This window comes from Asparagus officinalis, chromosome 7 (assembly GCF_001876935.1).
Source record: "Asparagus officinalis chromosome 7, Aspof.V1, whole genome shotgun sequence".
Classification (NCBI taxonomy): Eukaryota; Viridiplantae; Streptophyta; class Magnoliopsida; order Asparagales; family Asparagaceae; genus Asparagus; species Asparagus officinalis.
The window spans coordinates 143,327,874-143,341,466 of NC_033800.1; the positions used below are offsets into that span (position 1 = coordinate 143,327,874).

At 38.4% G+C, this 13,593-nt stretch overlaps 2 protein-coding genes across 4 annotated transcripts in view; one reads left to right on the plus strand and one right to left on the minus strand.

Moving 5' to 3' along the window:
• Positions 5-8,677, plus strand: LOC109847170 (probable mannan synthase 4). The gene is made up of 10 exons (XM_020416412.1): positions 5-289; positions 364-662; positions 1,300-1,398; positions 6,047-6,299; positions 6,839-6,949; positions 7,447-7,583; positions 7,668-7,781; positions 7,874-8,073; positions 8,154-8,348; positions 8,429-8,677. Exons 1-10 carry the CDS (start codon positions 190-192, stop codon positions 8,589-8,591), a joined length of 1,671 nt encoding a protein of 556 aa, XP_020272001.1. The 5' UTR covers positions 5-189; the 3' UTR covers positions 8,592-8,677.
• Positions 6,257-13,593, minus strand: part of LOC109847171 — a 21,701-nt gene continuing 14,364 nt past the window's right edge. For all 3 annotated transcript variants that reach the window (XM_020416414.1, XM_020416413.1, XM_020416415.1), the window contains exons 8-10: positions 9,617-9,705; positions 9,238-9,509; positions 6,257-6,341 (exon numbers count right to left, since the gene is read on the minus strand). In XM_020416414.1, coding sequence (XP_020272003.1) covers positions 6,264-6,341; positions 9,238-9,509; positions 9,617-9,705 — 439 coding nt within the window. In that variant the 3' untranslated portion in view covers positions 6,257-6,263. The remainder of the gene's footprint in view (positions 6,342-9,237; positions 9,510-9,616; positions 9,706-13,593) is intronic.

Below are 13,593 nucleotides of genomic sequence, written 5' to 3' on the forward strand. Positions count from 1 at the left end.
AAACATAAATTATCACGCACGTGATCCACACGCCACCACCCCGCCAATCCCCCCTACCACACTCCACAACAAGGGGGCATCGGCCGCCTCCCCCGAGAAATCCGAAACCCCAGGCAAACCATAAATATCATCTTTGAAAAGACAACTCCGATTCAAGAAACCCACCAATAATAAGAGGAAATTAAGCAAATGGGAGCCCTGATACTGCTCGTAGCGTCAGCCTTTCTCTTTGCGGCGGGCGCCGCCTCCGTGGAGGGCGGAAGCCCTAATCTCACCCTTCTTCGCACCGGTAGTTTACAAATATCACGTAATAAACTATATTTTTATTTTTATTTTTATTTTTATTATTATTTTTGATCGCAGACGATTTGGTTAGCGGTATTGGGCTGCTCCTCGGCGCCGGCAGGAGCCTACGAATACGGAGCCACGTCGACGCTACGTGGAGGAAAGTCCGATCGAATGTAGTGGCTCCGGTCGTGGAATCTATGATCGTCATATGCCTAGTCATGTCCGTCATGCTGGTAACGGAGATCGTGGTGAAACTTCTGCGGCGAAAGCCGGAGAGAAGGTACAAATGGGAGGAGATTGGGGGGGACGAGGAGACGGGGAGCTCGGCGTACCCTATGGTTTTGATCCAGATACCTATGTTCAACGAGAAAGAGGTCAGTAATTTGTCTTACGGCCTGTTTGGATGGAGGGTAGAGAAGGGGGAGGGGAAGTGAAATTTTAGTTTACTTTTGTTTGGCCAAAAATGCATAAGAGATCCCAAATAGAGGACCCGGAGGGTAGGTGAGGTGTCCCCCTCCGAATGCATGATGGAACATCTCACCTGTCCCCCGTTGGATCTCAAATTTTGGGTCCCTATAAGTGCACCCTTATTTGGAAGTTCCATTTAGAATGATAGAGAATGGGAATGAGGGGTAAAATTGAAATAAAATTTTATCCTAAAATTGGGGGTAAAGAAAGAGAAGGGAAAGGATTCCCTTCCATTTTCTTAAGGGCTGTTTGGTTCCCTGTATTTGAGAGAAAGCTCTCTTGAAAGCCTATCAAAAATATCAAAAATGTCACTTTTTGGGGGGCTTTCAAGCAAAATCGTCTCTTTTAGAAGCGATTTTACTGAACGCTTGCTAAAGAAGTGACACTTTGACAGACTTTCAAGGGGAAATAATTTCTAACCAAACGGACATTTAATCATCTCCTAAACACACGAAATAATAATAATAATAATAACAATAAATCTTTTATTTTAATTTTGGCATGCACGAATATTTATTTGGAAATGAGAAAGTTGTGTTGAAGGTGTACAAGCATTCGATAGGAGCGGCATGTGGGCTCACGTGGCCGTCTGATCGAATAATAATCCAGGTACTCGACGACTCCACGGACCCGGTTGTCAAGGTAAATTTATGTCAAACCCCTCCGCTTTTTTTTTAGTTTTAAATATATTTTCCTCAGGGATACCTAACACTTTATTAGTTGTCGTGTATTTGCTTTTCAGAAATTTCTTTTGTTACTTTTTTGTTTTACTTACATATTAATCAGCAATTTTATTTGTTACTGCATGAAGAACGACTGGTTTACAAAATTCAAGAAAAAGAAAAGGGTCGAAGCATCTCTAGAAAGAGAAGAAGTTAAAGAAATTCATTTCTTTGAGGGAGCAATATTTAATTTGAAAACGAAATATATATATATTTTTGGCCCCTTACACTTTACTCTTTTTTTATGCTCAAGTTTAAAACACTCACGAGCCTCACAACCACTTTTGTCTTCCCCTGTCAATATCAATAGATTACGAGAGGTCCAATAATAACTTTCTTGCTCAAAATCATAGCCGATACTTTTGACATAAAGTTATATAGTTTGCAGACCAAGGTATTGCAATGGAAGTTTCTTTATCTAAAGTGGCCACGGTCCATGTGATCCAAGGGAGGGGGCTCATAGTCATGATATGGGTCCCACCCAAATCTATTCCTCCAAAACAATTACGGCTGATGCTAAAGTAAATACTACTGTAGCATAAACAATAAATTAAATATGTAGGGTCTGTAATATTATAGCATAAACAATAAATCAAATATCTATTATTGAAGTTACCATTTATGCTACAGTAAATTTACTGTATCATAAACATTAAAGAAAATTACATGTATTAAAACTTGGATCTTTCTTTAAGTATGGAGGAGTAGATATGATTTCTAAATCAAATGAATTAATACTTGGACTCTTCTTTAAGTATAGAGGAGTAGATATGATTTCTAATTTTAAGCATATAATAATTACATCAAATGTATTAAAACTTAGAATGAGGCAAGTTTAAAATGCAGTGCTTAAAAAAATAGGGAGATGTGGTTTGCACGGGGTGCACACTAGTGAATACATATAAGAGTGAACTTATGACGGAGAACTATACACAACCCCTATTTAACACTAATTTTAAAGTTGATGATTACATTAATTTAGTGTTGGCTAATTTTCCTCTCCTATATGATTTTATATAGAGAATTTTCTACTTATAATAAATATTTGGGAAAAATGCTTCCAGCCCCCAAAAGCCAAGTGAACGTGTTTCCCACCCCCAAGACTTGGTCAATAAGTGTTTTACCCCTAAAAATAAAGATTTTGTTCTCTGAGCCCCCAAAACACAAAACCCAAGACATTAAAACATGTGAAGACCATAATACCATTCTCTCTCTCTTTCTTTTTTTATTAAAATATGATGATGATTATTTTATTATTTCTCTCTCTCTCTACGAAAATAATAAAATAATCCTCATCAATCATTTCAACTATCCTCTTGGTACATCATGATAAAGAGAGAGAGAAAACAAAAATAATAAAATAATCCCCATCATATTTTAATAAAAAAAGAAAGAGAGAGAGAGAGGATTCATAACCTTAACAACAAACCCTTAACCTTAACAACCAACCCGTAACCTTAACAATCAACCCGTAACTTTAACAACCTCCCAATACAAACAACCAAAATAATAAAAAACAAAAATAATAAAATAATCCTCATCAATCATTTCAACTATCCTCTTGGTACATCATGATAAAGAGAGAGAGAGAAAACAAAAATAATAAAATAATCCCCATCATATTTTAATAAAAAAAGAAAGAGAGAGAGAGAGGATTCATAACCTTAACAACAAACCCTTAACCTTAACAACCAACCCGTAACCTTAACAATCAACCCGTAACTTTAACAACCTCCCAATACAAACAACCAAAATAATAAAAAACGAAAATAATAAAATAATCCTCATCAATCATTTCAACTATCCTCTTGGTACATCATGATAAAGAGAGAGAGAAAACAAAAATAATAAAATAATCCCCATCATATTTTAATAAAAAAAGAAAGAGAGAGAGAGGATTCACAACCTTAACAACAAACCCTTAACCTTAACAACCAACCCGTAACCTTAACAATCAAATCCACAACCTTAACAACAAATCCACAACCTTAACAACAAACCCTTAACCTTAACAACCAACCCGTAACCTTAACAATCAACCCGTAACTTTAACAACCTCCCAATACAAACAACCAAAATAATAAAATACGAAAATAATAAAATAATCCTCATCAATCATTTCAACTATCCTCTTGGTACATCATGATAAAGAGAGAGAGAAAACAAAAATAATAAAATAATCCCCATCATATTTTAATAAAAAAAGAAAGAGAGAGAGAGAGGATTCATAACATTAACAACAAACCCTTAACCTTAACAACCAACCCGTAACCTTAACAATCAACCCGTAACTTTAACAACCTCCCAATACAAACAACCAAAATAATAAAAAACGAAAATAATAAAATAATCATCATCAATCATTTCAACTATCCTCTTGGTACATCATGATAAAGAGAGAGAAAAAACAAAAATAATAAAATAATCCTCCATCATATTTTAATAAAAAAAGAAAGAGAGAGAGAAGGGTATTATGGTCTTCACATGTTTTAATGTATTGGGTTTTGTGTTTTGGGGGTTCAGAGAACAGATTCTTTATTTTTAGGGGTAAAACACCCATTGACCAAGTCCTGGGGGTGGGAAGCATGTTCACTTGGCTTTTGGGGGCTGGAAGCATTTTTCCCTAAATATTTTATTAGGTGATAAGATTTCCCATGGGAAAAGGGACTGTTCCGTCTTCAAGTCCCACACCAACTTGGCCTTATCGTCTTTCTTTTGAGAAATAACTTCGCTTATTTTCTTTGGTCTTAAGCAATTCCAAAAGGAAAAGATAACATGTGACATACTCCATTCGTTTGGTGAGTAAATTTGCACACCTTACTAGACTACCTCATTTGGTTTCACACTGTCTTAAAATGTTAACCATTAATTAAGATAGCAGCTAAGATTGGGACAAGTCAGTGGCATTAGCATAAGACCAATTTACCATAGCCCTACTCGTAAAAAAACAAAACAAAACAAAACAAACAAACAAATAAACAAACAAACAAGTTGATGGCTCTCTATAGAAAATCGGGTTATCAGATGGAACAAGAAGGTTCCAAGTAGGGGTGAGCACGGTTCGGTTCGGGTCGGTTTTTACCAAAATTTGAACAACCGAACCGAACCATCTACAATTCAAAACCGAACCGAATCATTACAAATCGGTTCGGTGCGGTTCGGTTCGGTTTGTTCGGTTCTAACTTCATCAAGTATAACTTCCCTTCAATTTATCTTTATATATTATTATTACCCTATGCATACTGTTTTTAAGTGAAGTAACTTGTCCTTTTGGATTAAATACTAGACTCTGACGTTGTAATTTTTTAGTAACGGACTTGCTTTGTCTTTGTGTAGCAAGCTTTGACTTTGGTCTTTGTGGAGACAAAAAAAGGAGCTGACTCATTAGAACATTGGTTATGTATGAATTAATTCCCTACAACTGCTATTCATGGTGATCGAACACAGTAATAAACTCACAAATCAAAGGCACAAATATATTCGGTTGGTTCGGTTCGGGTCGGTTTAAAAAATTGTCAACCCGACCCGAACCGCCTTACTCATAAAACCGCTTTTTTCGGGTCGGTTCGGGTCGGTTCGGTCGGTTTTTTCGGTTTGAACCGAACCGTGCTCACCCCTAGTTCCAAGTGTTTCAACACGAATCTTAAAGTTGATGGTCATACTGATTAATAGGCAGACTATTTATACGGATTCATTATATTTTGCACACGCTTTCTACTATTTGGATTTAACACTAGGATACACATATTTCTCCTCAATAGAGTAATAACATCAGAAATTTAGGAGTCAAATTCCACTTCCACGAGCATATGAACCTATGACATATTTACCAAAACAAAAGGATATCCAATGCACATGCCAAAGTATTCTTTTGATGAGCCATGGTCAGTGACACCTTAACTCTCTCCCCTGGTTTCATGCACTGTTTTAAAATGCTGCTCATTGATTAAGATAATAATTAGTTAATGTAAGATCAGTCAGTGGTAGTGTTATAACAAACCTCCACATTGGAGGGTGTGCATATTAAATGACTCTTTCAACAGCTACTCATTGATTAAGATAATAATTAATATCGGATACTGTGTACTCTCTCGCGTTGGTGTTAAATAATGGGGTTAATAATGCCCATCACGTTGGTGGGGGTATCATTATCAAGAAATCGGATGCTCCTCTTTAGAGTAGCAAACAAATTCTTGAATAGGTACTAAAAAACTTCAAAAGGCACAAAGACAATAGTTTACGTACATATTCCCTATATTTCTATAATAGGCATTAGAAATAATTAAAGGGAGAACAAGGTTGTGTGGTTACCTGATATAAGTAGAAAAGGCATCTAAAAAGTTTTCATGACGAAACACAACATATCAGCATTTTCCACACTTTCCTGTAGTTTTTACATCCAACCAAACATGTTAACGTTGCTGAATCAAACTGTAGATGATAATATTTACTATGAATTCTTCATAGCTCACACTAAAAAAGCAAGATAAACAACATAAATTGACAATTAATCTAAGCCTCCTCGTTTGTGAGCAATATGTGTGGCTAACTTCAATCTTTTCCTGAAGGATTTGGTGGCACAAGAATGCAGAGTGTGGCAAAGCAAAGGAGTGAGGATCGCTTATGAAGTCAGGAACAACAGGAAAGGGTACAAAGCGGGAGCTTTAAAGAAAGGAATGGAGCATGATTATGTCCAGCAATGCGAATTCGTTGCGATATTTGATGCTGATTTCCAGCCAGACTCGGATTTTCTCTTGAAAACCATCCCCTTCCTGGTTCACAACTCTAGGATTGCTCTTGTTCAGGCTCGATGGGATTTCGGTAAGAAATTACGTAATTTTCCCGTGATCTTAAATATGCAAGCTACAAGTAGAAATAAAATTTTATTCAGATTATATTATAAAAAGCAGTGGTAATTAATCTGAGATCGCAAAGTGAAAAAAAAAAGAAAAAAGACAGAAATTCAGGCAGTCTTGTGTTATATAGAGATCAATTACAGTGAATTGCCTCCAGAAATATGCTTCATCTCATGCACAATAAAGCTTATGAAACAAAAGATTTTCAATTATATATCTGATCAATAAGATGATTGTGCAAATTTTACTAGTCAACCCTCATTTCACAAGGCATTGTACAGAACTAAATTGTACTAGTAACTAAACCCTCGTTTCCTCTACTGACTGTGACATGACATTGTACATAACTTCTTAGTTCATGACCAAAGTATGTTAAAGTCTCTTTGCACATATACAGACTTCAACTGAACCCTAAGAACACAGAAATTTCTAGTCGCTCTGATTTATTTATTTCTGCAATTGACAGGAAGTTGCTGACGTGGAATTTAACGGGCGATTTTGCAGTGAACTACAACGAATGCCTGATGACGAGGATACAGAAGATTTCTCTTGATTACCATTTCAAAGTGGAGCAAGAGGCAGGTTCATCCACCTATGCCTTCTTCGGCTTCAATGGTAAAAACAAAACTTCATCTTCAAAATAGTATCAATTTCAACAGAAGAAATTACAAAAGATTATTATATAAATTGACCACCTTAAATTTATTTGATTCAATTCGAATTCTATCTTAGTAAACTGACCAGATAACCTAGCATTGTGTTTTATGCCATATATAATCTTTGAATAAGAAGATATCGTAGAACCATTAGAGCTTTTAGCTTCTAGCGTCGGCACTTAAATATTTTTCTATCTACAAATAAAAAAAAAATGCAGTATAATGCACGTAAATAGGTAAAATTTCATAAAAAAGGAGCACAAATACCCATGCCCTCCTAATTTAAGAGAGCCTAAGAATCTAAACATGCATTTGAATACGACACTCACAATGATACCTGTATCTACAAATCATAGCCAATGCTGGTTTATGATGATAGAAAAAGAATTCTCTTCGAAATTTCCATTCAATAAATAGAAGGAAACAACGCCGTCTGACGATATTGATCATTTCTAGGGACTGCTGGTGTTTGGAGAATATCAACTATTAGTGAAGTTGGCGGCTGGAAAGATAGGACTACTGTAGAGGACATGGATTTAGCTGTTCGAGCGAGCATACGAGGGTGGGAATTCTTATATGTTGGTGACATTAAGGTATTCGATTTAATGGAAATTAAGAAACTCTATGAAGAAAAGTTTGTTTCATAGAGAATTAGTTTTGGCCCTTGTTCTGTGCAGGTTAAAAGCGAACTTCCAAGTACTTTCCAGGCATACCGCCATCAGCAACATCGATGGACTTGTGGTGCTGCAAACTTATTCAGGAAAGTGGTGTGGGAAACGGTGATGACAAAGGTGACCTTTTATATACAAGGTTTTAGGGTAATATAATACCGACGAAGCATAGTCATTTAACACATTCACATGTTTGATACATTTTTGTGCAGGAAGTGTCTATTTGGAAGAAGCTACATGTGATATACAGCTTTTTCCTTGTGAGGAAGATTATATCCCATATCGTCACTTTCACTTTCTACTGTATCGTTATTCCAATATCCCTCATGGTTCCAGAAGCCACGCTTCCTTTATGGGGTGTGATGTACATCCCTACAACGATCACTATCCTCAATGCTGTTAGAAATCCAAGGTACGCAACGTACATGATAAATCTTTTGCGTAAGCCTGGCCATATTATGATACGCAAAGTTTTTTACCTATTTGTCACAGGTCTATTCATATAATGCCATTCTGGATTCTCTTTGAGAATGTAATGTCGATGCATCGGATGAAGGCAACAGTCATTGGCCTAATGGAGACAGGAAATGTGAATGAATGGGTCGTGACAGAGAAATTAGGCGATGCGCTAAGGGCAAGGCCCGAAAATGGCGTGCCTGAGTTAACTTCTATTAGGCCTAGGAAGAGGTAAGAACAAATCTAGGGAAAAGAACTTGTTTTGGATGAGATGCTACTTATTTAAGTGTGTACTATGTTTTGTTTCTCAGGGTTTACTTCTCCGAACTAGGGTTTGCGGTCTTCCTGTTCTTTTGTGCATCTTATGATCTGGCATTCAAAAAGGACTGCTTCTACATATACATCTACCTCCAAGCTATTGCTTTTATCGTCGTGGGCTTTGGTTTTGTAGGCACTTCAACCTGTAACTCATAGCATTGGTGATAATTTATTGAAATCTTTCTGTAACACTAAAACCATGAATCTGGGAGTCTCAAGATTGTTCAGAGTGATGCATTGGAGAGGTCATAGATGTACTCAATAACAACAGTATATTCTTCGGGCCAAGTTTTAGACGGCCCTTTCAAATTTATCTATTTGAATTTTCAAAATCAATCTGGATGCAAAATGAGTTTAGCTTCAGCTTATCACTGAATGAACAAATAATAAATGAGTTTAGCTTCAGCTTATCACTGAATGAACAAATAATAGACACTAGAAACGAAAACAGCATACAATCAAGTTCATTGGTTAACTGTGTTTTTTTTTTCCAAAAAAAAAAGAACAAATCACTATGGATAAGCATCAAAATGAATATGATGAAGAGAGAGATTGAACAAGAAATACATATTTAAACTTTTATTCAGTAATATCCAAGCGCGACAAAAGACTGACAAAATGATGATGTAAAGAGCACCATACGTTAAGTACAAAAAAATGCCGAAGACATTAAGAAAGCAAAAGAAAGGCCTTCAAGAAATCGACACACAAGACACGCAGCGTATCTCAAGCCTTTTGAATCTGGAATAAATTATGTGAATGAAATCTCGCTCTTCTGACCAAATTGAAAACAGCAACCTACCGAAAGGCGACCTTGAAAGCCTTTAGATAGGCAACCTTCTACCGCACAAGCTGATGGTGAAGTCTGAAGGGAGCCAAGTAAATTATGTCCGCTTACATCACTTTGAGAATTTATTGTGCCATCAACAGTACACATATCAGAATCCATCTGCTTTGCTCGCTTGTATTTATGATCTAAATTTGAATAATTCTCACAGAACATAGGTGTTGCGTCACATTTGCCTTCAGTTTCCATAGTAAGTTTCCTTTTCGAGCCGGGAAGTAAGTTCAATCCTGTGAAATGTAAAAAAAAAGAAAAAAATAGAAGGCGATACATCACTCTTAATGCTGATATATCATGAACAGATATTTACACTGGATGGAAGCAATGAAATATATACCACTAAGAATATTGGTTATGCCAGGTGTTTCCATGTCTGTGCAGCTGCAACAGAATTCCTGAGCGCTACAATTACTGGACTGATTTATTCTGCAATGTTAGAAGAGCATGTAAGAAAGAATGCTAAAAAAATACGACGACAAAAAATGAATTATCATGACTCATTGTGTCTTACAGAGAAGCTAAAGCAAAACATGACGTAGGAAGCTATTTAACATCCATAAAATCATTGACATGTAGGATGAAGGGCAACATAGTTAAAAGAACTATGCCATTGTTTGTTGGAAATTTGCAGTAAAAAGACAATGAAAGAAAATTTGACTTGTATTCCTCTCAAAATCAATTACAATTTGGATTCCGATTACAAAAGAGAGGAGAATGAATTTGATTCTCCCCTTTGTTTAATTCTGGGTTCTTCACGGTGGCGATGAGATGCCTCCCTCGAATGCTCGCGTCGAGTTTGCTTCTCGTTGACGATCCGAACGTCTTGATTCACTGGAACGATGTCTTCTCCTCACGATTTGACGCTGTGGAGAACTTGCGTGGCAAGTTTTGAAATAACTCTTGACGAGTTGATAACTCTGAACGAGTTTTAGAAGAACTCGTAGAGTAAGTTTTGAACTCTGATCGAGTTGATAACTCTGACGAGTTTTAGAAGAACTTGCAGAGCAAGTTTTGAACTCTGATCGAGTTGATAACTCTGAACGAGTTTGAACTCTTGAAAAAGAGTTGATTTGAACCGAAAGTCGGTTATAAGCCAAGGGAATGCTCCTGTGGTCGATCGTTGCTGAGGATGAACGTCGATCGCCCCCTTGCTGCCCAAAAAGAAGGATCCCAGAGCCCAGAGCCAAAAGCCAGCCAAAAAGGAGAGCCCGAACTCAGTTGAGTTTCCCACTATTTATAGGGGATTTAGGGGTGGAAACTGCCCCCTTAATTAGCTCCTCCATGGGCTGAGTGGGGTGTAACCACCCCCTCTTAAACAGCTCCCGAAATAGTGGGGAAAACGGTTTTGAAACCGTTCTGTTAGTGCTTTGAACGAGTCAAAACGCTGAAAACAGCGTTCTGGGCCTTAACTCTGCGTCTTATTGATGAGACGCAGAGTTGGGCGCTTGTTGGGAGTTGAAAACGCAAGGGCCGCTTGCGTTCGGACCTTAACTCTGCGTCTTAAAGATGAGACGCAGAGTTGGGCGCTCGCTGGGAGTCGAAACGCACAGGCCGCATGCGTTTTAGAGATGAACTCTGCGTTTTAGGCTAAAAACGCAGAGTTGGGCCTGTTTAAAGGCTGAAAACGCACAGTTGTGCTGTTTTAGAGATTAACTCTGCGTTTCTAGACTGAAAACGCAGAGTTGAGCCTGTTTAAAGGCTGAAAACGCACAGTTGTGCTGTTTTAGAGATTAACTCTGCGTTTCTAGACTGAAAACGCAGAGTTGAGCCTGTTTAAAGGCTGAAAACGCACAGTTGTGCTGTTTTAGCGATTAACTCTGCGTTTTGATGTTGAAAACGCAGAGTTGAGCATGTGCGCTTTGACTCTGTAATGCAGAGGCGAACCTTAGGCGGGCTTGGCGGGCTTCAGGCTAAGTCCAATGTTCTGATGAAGTCCAGTCTTGCAGACGGACCTCAGAACATAATTTGCTGCGAAGAACAGGTCATAACTTTCAAACCGTAAGTCGGAATTAGACGAATTATATATGAAAATCGGCTATCTCGACGAGACGGGGCCATCCGAACCAAGCCGAAGGCTTCGGTTCGCTTCCTCCGTTTTGCCAAATTCCTTACGGTTTGAGAGATATCTGCATTCTAATATGAAGAGACCGTCAATTTGTAGTCTCTTTTGCTAGAGCTTTGCACAGATCGTCCTCTTGTAATCTTCGTCTTGGCTCCTTGAAAATATGAGAGTCGTCAGATTGTAACTCCCGATGTTGATTGTGAAGGCTATTGAATTGGAGTTTTCATCAGTTGTCGTGAAGGTCCTCAAATTGTAGCCTACTGGAAGTCGTCAGATTGTAACTTCCATCATCGGTGTTTGATGGGGGATAAGCTATCTATTGTGATTTTTAGACAGCCTACAGAACCCCCTCCAAAGTTTTCGAAAGTTCGCGGTTGACTGGGACGAATTTTCGGAATACTTTGGATCTCAACTCTGATCTTGGAGCTGTTGATTCCTTGTCACAAAGGAGTTGTTCTCTGCACTCGCTTCGAAAGCAGCTTGGTTGAACGGATTTTCCATGCAGGACCTGTGTGAAGGTATGTGCCATAATCCTGCTTCTGGAATGTGGGGGTGGACCCTGCATTTTGAACTTGAGATGCGGGTTTCACCGTTGCATGTTGAATTTGGAACACAGGTGTGACCTCGGCGTTTGGTTTTTTGCATCGCGGGTCAACATTTTGACTTAAGACATGGAAGTGGCTTCCGTGCATTTTTGACTAAGTCTTTGAGACTTGTCTTTGGCGCATCTGTTTTAAGTCTCGACTCACATCTATTAAGCCGATGGGCCTGCAAATGTGCGTAGGATTTTTGGCAAACCCTCAGCCATCAACGGATTTGATAAGCCTTTACCGACTACCGTTTGAGTCGGGCTAGCATGTGAATTATCTAGGTCCGTTCCACATGTAACGTTGTGCTAAGAGAATGAACTCTCTTAGTCTTGATGCTATGATTTTGAATACATAGACTTTGTCATTTTGACGGGAAAAGACTAACCGGCAACGCGTGTTAGGCGTAGACTTATCTCTATTTAGGGATCGAGATAAAGTCCCCCATGCGTGTGAGGCATGGATTTTGATGTCCTTTTCACGGTAAAAGACTAACCGGCAACGCGTGTTAGGCGTAGACTTATCTCTATTTAGGGATCAAGATAAAGTCCCCCATGCGTGTGAGGCATGGATTTTGATGTCCTTTTCACGGTAAAAGACTAACCGGCAACGTGTGTTAGACATTGACTTATCCCTACTTAGGATTCAGGATAAAATTCCCCATGCGTGTAAGGCATGGATTTTGGCGTTATTAATAACGACCTGCTACGATATTGAATACGTAGGCTTTGCTATTATTGCGGGAATAGGCTACCCGGCAGCATGTGTTAGATGCAGACTTATCTCTAATTAGGGATCGAGATAAAGTCCCCCATGCGTGAAGGCATGGATTTTTGGTGTCATTTCTTCCTGTGTAGCTTGAAACACCGAAAGAATTAACAAGTTCATTGGGGGGTTGACTGTTAGAGGTGTTATGTTAACATAACAGTATTTTACGGACCTATCGCTCTATTGAAGAGAGTCGATAAGTTGATTTGGTCGTCAGAGGTGTGGTGTTAACTTGACGAGTTTGTGGACCTATCGCTCCATTGAAGAGAGTCGATAAGCGGATTTTGTCAGAGGTGTAGTGTTAACGTGACAAGAAAGATATTGCTATGGAAGCAATTTTGAGAACTTATCGCTCAATTGGAGAGAGTCGATAAGTTGATTTGGTCGTCAGAGGTGTGGTGTTAACTTGACGAGTTTGTGGACCTATCGCTCTATTGAAGAGAGTCGATAAGTGGATTTTGTCAGAGGTGTAGTGTTAACGTGACAAGAAAGATATTGCTATGGAAGCAATTTTGAGAACTTATCGCTCTATTGGAAAGAGTCGATAAGTTGATTTTGTCAGAGGTGTAGTGTTAACGTGACAGGATTTGTGTTGCAATTGGAGCAACTTTGGGGACTTATCATCCTATTGACGAGGATTGATAAGTGGGTTTTGTCAGAGGTGTATTGTTAACGTGACAAGAATTTGGAGTGATGCAAACTGAATGCATACTCTGTGGGGATGATGATCGTCAGAAGTGTAATGTTAACTCGACGATGTGAAAGATTCGTTACTCTTAATCCAGTGGATTCCAAGTAACCAACCCCCAGTCTTGATGAAGACTTAGCAGGGGAATAAAAAAGAGGTAGACAAGGCACATAGCCTAGTGGGGCACTATCCATAAAGTCGGAATAGAG